General features: G+C 54.7%; 1 protein-coding gene across 1 annotated transcript in view; it reads right to left on the minus strand.

The window, feature by feature from the left end:
• The window catches only part of PLA2G3 (phospholipase A2 group III), a 9966-nt gene extending 3545 nt beyond the window's left edge, over positions 1-6421 (minus strand). Inside the window, exons 1-2 of the mRNA XM_085317062.1 lie at positions 6369-6421; positions 2852-3021 (exon numbers count right to left, since the gene is read on the minus strand). Coding sequence (XP_085173188.1) covers positions 2852-3021; positions 6369-6421 — 223 coding nt within the window. The remainder of the gene's footprint in view (positions 1-2851; positions 3022-6368) is intronic.
• Between the last annotated feature and the right edge of the window lie 2894 nt (positions 6422-9315).

Here is a 9315-nt window from a genome sequence, read left to right on the forward strand (position 1 = left end):
GCGTGGGAACCGGCGGGCGCGGGCTGGTGGCCCGGACGCCGCGCGCCTCTCACCGCGCCGTGGGCCGCGTGGCCTTGCCGCTGTGCGAGCTGGCCCGGGCCTGGTCCGGGGCGCAGGCGGCGTGCGTGCTCGCGGCCCGTCCCTTCCGGGCAGCGCAGCGCAGCGCAGGCCTGGGTGCCCGGCCCCAGCAGCTCGGGAGACGCCCCCCACCAAGGTCCAGCTTTCCCCTCTCCCAGCTAAGGGGGAGGTGGGACCTGGGCACAACTTCAGGGAATGGAGACCAGGAAGAGAGAGAAAAGGGAAACTCCTGTTCCCTCTGGTGCAGACCATTGCTTTCAGAGCCAGCCTCTGAGTTGCAGGTTTATTTTCTCGCCCTGGATGATGCCCTGCTTCCCTCTTGGGGACTGTGTGGCAGCTGGGGTCCAATCAGTGACACGCAGTGCCGGGCTTTGTGCTGCTTGCCACTGGGATCCTCGTAGAGGTAGCCTGTAGAGCCCTGTGTGGCCCGGGAGCGCTGCAGGGTGGCCTGGGGCTGACACACAGTTTGGTGGCGATGCCTTATCTTATCATCTCAGGATTTCCCTAACGGCATGTCCAGGGGACAACATCACTGGCAAGTGCAGAGTCCACCTTGCAGCTGTGACATGGCTGCCATGTGGTGCCCTTGACATCGCCTGAGGTGTTGCAAAGGTCTCCCAGCTGGCGTGTCGCTTGGCGGGGCCACTTGAAGGCTCTSAGTTGCCCGTGTCCCGCAGGAGGGTGGGTTTGCAAAGTAGGAGCAATCTGGGCCCTGCCCAAGCCTCCTTTCTCTGCTCTCCTTCCCAGGAGGACTGCAAAGTTTCGTAGAGAGAAGCTGGCACACACCTCTGCCCCCCTCGTCCTCCCAGCACCTGGCAATGCGCCTGGGGGCTGCCTTGCCACCTGGGCTGTGCCGGCCCCCTCCTCCCCAGCCCCCTGCAAGGCGTGCCGGGGCTGCCCCGCTGCCTGGGCTACCGCAGCCCCGTGGGGGACAGGCAGGGAGAGCCCAGGGCTGCAGTGTGGCCCAGCCTTGGCTGCCAAGTGTGTGAGCACGTCAGGGACCCTGTGCTCAGCCAGGCCCCAGTTTGGTTTTGTCTGGAAGATAACAAGGGATAATGAGGGACGGGCGACTGGTGCTCTGGCCTTCAACTCTCCCCCAGCAGCTCTGGGTGTGTGTGTGTCTGTGCATGGCTGGCCCTATGCCACACAACCCGCTCAAATATGTAAGCATCCAATTAACCCTCTGCTTACTGGGTCCTGGGAGCTAGGTGATGAGGGCTGGGGTCCTGCTGCAYAGGGCTCAGGGCTGATGGCCTGGGCTGCCTGCCCACCACCCTGGCAGGCGTACATAGACTTGTGCCCCTGGGCAGCTGACGTGGCTCAGGGTTGCAGCCAAGGCCAGCACCGCACTGCAACAGCAAGGGCTGGTTCTGCACAGGCTGACAGCCGTGCTGGAAAGCCCTGGACGCTCACAAACTAGCGATGGAGGGAGTGCCTGGCTCTGAAGACCTGTCCTTCCCTCTGCCCAGGCTGGGGAGATGCTGGCAGCAGTTGGCAGTGGGTGCTCATGGTGAAGGTGGCCAACTGCATTATGGGCTTGGCTAACAAGAGTGCAGGAGTAAGTTGGGGAAGTGATTTATTTTTCCCTGTGTTCGGCACACTACCTCCAGTGGGGCTCTAGCCCCAGCGCAAGAAAGATATCAACACACTGGAGTGAGGCCTGTGGAGGACATCAAGATGGTTGGGGCAGGAGCTCAGTGCAAGGAGAAGGTGAGGAAGCTGGGCTTGTTCATCCCAGAGAAGTGGAGGCAAAGAGGGATCTTATCTTTTCACTCTGTCCTTGTCTTTGGACCATGGGAGTTCTTGTTCTTCCTCCCTTTGGACACCCAGGACCAGTGGAGGTGTCAAGGTGATGCATCCTTTGGGACTGACTTGCAGGTGGGCAGACGGATGGCAGGATCCTACAGATGACGGAGTACGCTATTGCCGACTGAGCCGTGRTGTCTCAGAGCTGAAAGTCATCCCCAGCTGCCCCCACACTCGGCTTTGCCCTTTGCCCTGGCGAACAGAGCGGGCTCCCCGCGGGCATGAAGCTGTGCGAGCGTGTGTACACACAGGTGTGCGCAAGCAAGGACAGCACGTTCTGCAGGCGGCGTCCCGGTCGGCCCTCGGCGTACACGCAGGAGCGGCACTAGTGGTTGAACAGCACAGCTTCATCTCCTCTCTGAAGAAAGGGATGGGCTATTATATCTGCGCGAGGAGATGTCGAGGAGCCTGATTTTTTTTSTTTCTTTTTTCTTATGGCAAAGAGGGAGAAAAGCTGGCTCTGCAGAGCTCTGACCAACCCCAGTTATGTCCGGGATAATACACACYGCACTCTTAGTGATTTAATGACCAACATGGGATATTGCCCCTTGTGAGGGGGCATCGGTAGTGATATTTACAGAAAAAATCACTGGAATATTGAATCGTGGTAAGTCTCTGCTTTCCACAGGCTATTTTCTCTGCTTTGTGGAGATAAAAAAAAAAGAAGAAAGGATAAATAAATCATTATGGCCATGTCCTGGCCAACAGTAAGAGACCTTCTGCTGTCCAGAGCATTTGTGCACTCTGACTGGCCTRGACACAAAAGGCAGAGCAGGAAAACAACTTCTTTATAAGAGCAAATCTCTTGCAAAGGTAAGAAATCGAAAGGAGAGCTGGAGTGAACAAACAGAGGCTTCTTGTGTTTCGTATCTGAGTTGAAGGTCTATATTCAATCAACTTGCAGACCTAAAAAGACTCTTCACTGGCTCGGCTCTGAACGCTGGTGTGAATTCTGCCATTCACCTACAAGTTGCTTCATCTTCTCCACGCAGGATGACTTTCCCCTGCACTACTTCACTTGCAGCGAGGAGGATGATGCTCCACTGCGTCTCTCCAGGACACTGGTGCCAGCCTGACTGCTGAGCCGGTGGGTGGCTGCAGTGCGGAGCGAGGTCGATGTCGCCCACCTCCACAGCCCTTTGTGGGGAGTGAGCCCCTTCTCCCTGGACTCATGGCCTGAGGGGCTGGGGACTGTTGAGATGTTGGGGCTCCTGCTGCACACAGGGCAGGTAGAGGGACTAGTTGTTAATATAGTTAATTAATACTGGGCCCAGAGGTGAGGACTGATGCCTTGTGTTCTGACAAATACTAGGCCCTGGGTGAAGTTTTCATCTATGCACGGGCCCCTGGGACTGTGTGGGGAGAAAGGCCTATAGCAAGTGCCTACAGCAYGTCCACAACAGCCTGCTGGAAGGTGTGGGCTTTGTGGTGGCCTCCAGGAGCACTGTCTGGCTTGCAAACAGCAGAGCTTAGCCTTTCCTTAGGCCAGTAGTGCTGGGATGCGGTTGATGCCAGGCTCTTCTGCTGCTCTGTCTGGGCTCTCATGGCATCTGCCTCTCCATGTGGGCTGCTTCAGAGGAGCCAGCGAGTGGGCAGGGCTTCTGCCTGCCTTCTCCTCCAGGCCAGGCGCTGGGCGCCAGCGAGCCCAACTGTCCTTGCCCTGCAGCGCTGGCTGGGCTCCAAAGGCCAGTGCTAGCTGTTTCTGGCTGGGATTGCACTGGATCTCTGTGAGGTGCCCTGGGGAAGAACAGGCAGGTCCTGCTCAGCATCCACAGCCAGGTCCATACCTCCCACCTCCAGACTCTGCAGATCCTCTTCTACGGTGTGGGGAGTTCATCTAGAGATAKGGAGTGTGCTAGGTTGTGGTGCTTCTCCCACCTTCTCCAGAACCAGAGCTTCTTCCCTCAGCTTTCACTGGCACCTTCCCCATGTGAGGACCCGGGAAGTGGGGCCTCCTGTGGCTGCCCACCCTGGCAGGGCTGCAGCTGCACCCCCAGGAGGAGGGAGTTCCAGGAGACTTCAGAGCTTGCAACCACCTCYGGGTCCTGTTGTGTCTCCAGACAGGGCACTAGTGGGGAGCCTCCTGGCCTGTGGAGCCCGGAGGCAGCTGGTCTCAGGTCCCCTCCTGCTCCCTCTATTCCCATTTCTAACTCACTGACCCTGCTCCACTCCCAGCTGCCATTTGCTGTGCCCTGAGCTCCCTTGTTTTTCTTTCCCTTTATTCTGCCCACGGGGTGCTCGGACACCTCCTCTCCTCTGCCGGAACATCCCTCATTAACTTCTTTGTGTGCCCTTTAGCTCCTCTATGCAAAATGGCAGTGAATGTGGCTCCTCAGGCACCCTCTCCTGCCACTCYGTCATTTCTTCTGTTATACATATTCTGTTCCTCTACCATAGCCCCTCAATCCTCCCTTCCCAGACTAAGAAGTCCTTGCTCCCCTAGCCTTTCTTTACATGGAAGCTGTCCCAGGTCCCTGCTCATCCTTTGTCCYTCTCTGAACTTTTTCCACTCCACTTCTTCAGTCTGAAATGAAGGACTCCGATCTGCACATGGTGTCCAGAACAGGAGAAAAGGACTTGCAGGAATTGTACTCTGGCATAATGATTTCTCTGTTCTGTTCTCCGTTCTTTGCCTGATTCCTAATGCTGATTTGCTTTTTTGCCTACTGCTGAGCATTGAGCTGATTTTCCGTGGAAGTCTATCATCATGCCAGGACGTTCGTATAGGAACACCTTTGTCAGCCCTTGGAACAAGGCATATGAAGAAGGACCCTTTAAAGAAAGAGTCCCTTGAATATATTTTCTTTCTAATGTAGTCTTATAGGTGAAGGAATTAAAAAGGGGAAAATATTGCCTCTCTTGCAGTTTCCAGACTTTTTGAACAGAAGTTAGGCTGGCTCCACCAGCTGTTTTCAGTGCAGGTCTTGGGTGCAGGRAAGGTGTGGAGCTGAATTAGGCCCTGCTGTCATCTGTGGGTCTCAGCATGTCACAGGAATTTGTAGAAAGTGGTGCCTCCTRCCTCTTTCCTACTCTGGGTCTCCATTCGAGTGATACCTCACCGTTATCCTGTGAGTTGAGATCTCCTCAAGGTCTTTTTTGAGAATCTTTGTGCTGCCAGGTAACTACTCTTATCTAAGACGCTGCAGAGTGTGAGTGCCAGCATTGCACCCTTCCTCGGTTCAGTGACCCAATGTCCATGTGAAGCCAGCAACACCAACCAAGCTGCTTGCACTGGGGAACTTACCTAAGCCTCTTCCTTTGCTAATTCAGAACATGGACTAGAAACCGCCTGAAGAGCAGTTAGCAGAAATGAGGTGTACTGTAGGTGAGTAAAAAGCACTACGCCTACTCATAGGCTGTAGAACTTGGTGGGCAATCCCAACCATCGGACAGGACTCTGTCCTTTCTTCCCTTCATCCCATGATTCTTGCACAGCACTTCCTTCCATGCTGCAGCAGCACAGGACAGTGTCCCAAGCCTACAGGAAGACCTAGGCCAGCAGAGGTGTGGACACGTGGAACACCTTGCCAGGTATTTGCCCCTGTCACAAGGCAGTGATACAACCAACCCTCTAGGACATTCATGGGCAGGATTGCATGGGATTACTTGGCCCTCTGCACTGTCTTGAAAACATAACAAATATTAAATGAGACAACACAATAGCACAACCACTGCGGGCCTATACCTATTCTTGAATCAAGAACAACTTCTACAGAGCTCTATAAAAAACTTCAAACTCCTAATGTGCCCAAGAGATGACTAAAAGGCATAGTTTTGGACATTGCCAATATCTGAGAGGCATGTTTTCGGAAGGAATTTGTTAGGTGAAAGGGCTCAGAGCATCCTAAAGTACCTAGGCTWTAACAAATGTACCCATCATGTACTCAGAAGTTTGAGCTCCAAGGATGCTTGTGGTATGACTTATGGTGAAGATTTCCTCCCAGTCCCACTGTGAGCACAACCAGTCAGGCTTCTGCAGGCTTTCATAGTCCCACTGGAAGCACCAATGCCTGCCCACACTCCCTTTGCTTCCACACAGGTAAAGAACATGCAGGCCAGTGAGAGAAGCATGCGGAGGAACCCAGCCATGCTAACTGGTTTGTGGCACAAAATCCTGTTCCTGTTTCTAGAAGGAGGAGGGAGAGTAAGAAAAGACAGGAACCGTGTGCAGCAGTTCTGATAGGGCTTTTAGAAATAACTTATCATGGCTCCTGTTAAACAGCAATGCCTAAAGGGAAATTCCAGAAACCCTCAAATGAGATAAGAGAAAAGCAAAGACAAAAAATACCCAGGACCATCAAGTTCCTAATAACAGCTCAGACACTGGTGCTAGGAGGAAATTCTTATAATTTTCTGCTTTGCGTTAATCCCTAGAAAAGTGTCAGTGACATGTAGTTAGGAGAGGTGTAGGTTTAATTATCCTGGTGAATGACTTACTTAAATTATGAGAACTGCCAAGCAGATCTGCAAGCAGGAGCTGGTACCTGGCATACCACGTGACTTCCAGATGAAGGTTGGGTAAGTGATGAGTCAACATGACCGGGATTGACCAACAGCATAAGAGGCTGCAGCTCAAAAAGGGGGATCCCCTTGTCAGCGTGGATCCAAATTTGGCAGAGATCACATGGACTGGCAAACCAGAGAGCGGAAAAGGTCACAGTTCTGGAGCATTTCTGGTTTCTGGCAAACACATTCTCCTTCCTTTTAGTGTCAAAGATAAATTTCATGCTGGCATTTTCATCTTTCTGTAAGGGGCCAAAACAGCTTAGCAGAGAAAATTACCATATGCTTAACAATCGCTTAACATTATATATGTTTTATCTAACTGTGAGTTTATATGACAGTCTCTGATGTGGATTTTGGGTGCCTGCAGCAGGAAGTGTTATACTGAGCTAGGTGAATGATTAATCAGCAGGATAAGGCTAACTGGTCATAACACGCATGTCTGCATTGTTCCCAGCTTGGGCAGAGTCCATGCCAATAATGCAACTGACTGCTATCAGAGTACATCCAGCAGATGAAGACCAAACAGGGGACTGCAACGAGGGATGGAGATGGAGTCAGCACGTATGCGAGTGGAGAAGCCTGGACCAAGTGCACATGGCACGGCTCCCTGGGAGGGGCAGCAGGCAGAGGAAAGAGGCTGCAGGCAAGGGATGGGGGCTGCAGGCAGGGCATGGAAGTTGCAGGCAGGGGATGGGGGCTGCAGATGAGGGACAGGGGGTTGGAGGYGAGGGAAGGGACTGGCAGGCAAGGCACAGGGCTGCCAGCAGGGCACAGACAGAGGCTGCAGGAAGGGTTGGGGAGCAGAGGAAGGACGGCTGGTTGCCGGGTTCGACGGGAGGAGAAAGGGGCGATGCAGGGTGCAGGACCAAGAAAGTAGTGGGTGAGCTGTGTGTCGAGCTCCTGTTCAGCAAATGTTGCAGGGGAACTGGAGTGATGCAGTGAAACTGGCAGAAGAATGGGTTAAAGCAGGTAAAAGACAGTTCTTCCTTGTGTGGTGGCCCTGAACTGGAGAGAGTTGCTCCACAGGAGGTGGHGGAGGTACCAGCAGGGTTCAGACAGAGTGGAGAYATGCACSGCAGAGAGATGCCAGCRGGAACTCGTCAGAGCCATACCCTAGCAGCCCGACTGCAAGATGKGGGSTRCCAGCCTGGGACTGGGTCCAGGTGTGCAGGTTTGAGGGCTCTCTGCAGAGAGCAGCTTCTCCTCCTACCCTTGCCRCTGATGAAGCCTTTGGGCTGGACAGCAGTAKGAGCATGCCAAAGTGTGATGCTGCTGGAGGGGGGTTTGTGGGGAAGGTGGTGGTGACAGAGGTGTTSTCCTGCCTGCAGCCTCTGCTTAGCCCACTGTCACCTCCCCTAGCAGCCTTGGCTTGGCTTGGCTTCCAAGAGTGGGACAGAGAGCGCTGCTGGAGGCAGAGGGTGTGCGGCAGGATGGCAGGCACTGGGGCTGCAAGGTGGGAAACSCTCTGTGGAGGGTCTGGGCTCTGGGAGCAGCCTCCCATCACATACGTGCCTGTGAGGAAAGAGTCTTGGGAGCACACTCTGCCAGGCAAGGTCCTGGCGTTGCCTGCAGGGCTCTGGGTGGASTGTGTTGCTCACAGTCATTGCAGGCAATTGTGTGCCTGAACGTGCTGTGGGGCCAGCCCTGGCCTTGCTGTGCTGGCGACGAGTGGCAGGGATGGCGAGACACAGCCCYRGGCCACAGCAAGAGGAACAGAYGTGGTCTACTGGAGAGAAACACCTGTGGACCSCAAGGCACCCACGGGATCCATTCCTCAACTCCAGTGCCTTGACTCAATGCTCAGGACACAGTAACTGAGCATKCTTTGCKGTAGCGCTGCGGTTCAGAGCAACCCTGCAAGCCCTGCAAGCCCCACAACAGGCCCTGCAGGCAGCAGGGTACCTGCGCCTCCTGACAGCACGGCTGCACGACAAACCGCTCAGGCCACAGCCACGACTCACACGACACACACAGCAGAGCCAGCAGAGGYTACAAGCATTGCACTTTTATTACATGCAGAGAGAGCTGACAAGYGGCAGCTGCTTCCTGATGCAGCATCAAGCCCGGAGCCTTTGCAAACGCACATTGTTTTGTCCAAGGGAGAACAGCCCAAGCATATGGAATGCATGGAAGTGCCTGAGCTTGCCCCAGGGCAGAGAGACAGAGAGCTGCAGGGCACGGCTGGCGTCTTGGTGCTGCAAGAGCAGGCAADCAGTGGCCTGAAAGGGCTCCGAGGAGCCCTGGGAATGGGCCGTGCTCAGTGCTGCAGAGGAAGGCGAAAAACCCCCAGGCACTGCTGCCAATCTGTGCTGGGGGAAAATTCCCTCCTGACCCCAAAGCTGGCGATCGGCTGTTCCCTGTGCATGTGAGCAAGGCCTGCCTCCCGGCCAGCCCTGGCAGGCTTCTCACGCCCACCGGGGCACACCAGCGCTGCCCAACCCCTTTCCTCTCTCAACCTGGAGCCACCTTAGGGGCTCCAGAGCATGGCAAAATAAAAAAAATAAAAATAATAATAAAAAAAACCCTAGACCCGATAGAGCCTAGGGAAAAAAAAAATCTTTCCTGGGCCCTGCAGGAGACCASCTGGCCGGGTGCTCCAGAGTGTTGCCTGAGACCTATGWCACKGATGATGAGCACTTGGAGCATCTTCGCATCGCATGGCCTGCATTTCCTGGGTGCTGCATGTGGCGCCAAAGCAGATAGGCATGGGGATCTTTGGAAGGGTCTCCCGCTCCGAGAATGGATGCCCTTGCTCTTTGCGGGCCATCGAGTTAACTTTCTCCACTGATCTCCAGCTGAAAAGGCCTGGAGCCCTTGCGGAGCTTGAGGTGCGTGTGAGGGGTCTTCTCCCGCTCCCAAGGGCTTGCTCCAGTCTCTGAAAGACCAAAGTTACATCCGGCTTTGAATCCGAGCCTGCTCGGAGCA

Source organism: Rhea americana, unplaced genomic scaffold, assembly GCF_003343005.1.
Source record: "Rhea americana isolate MKP2758 unplaced genomic scaffold, rheAme1 scaffold_489, whole genome shotgun sequence".
Classification (NCBI taxonomy): domain Eukaryota; kingdom Metazoa; phylum Chordata; class Aves; order Rheiformes; family Rheidae; genus Rhea; species Rhea americana.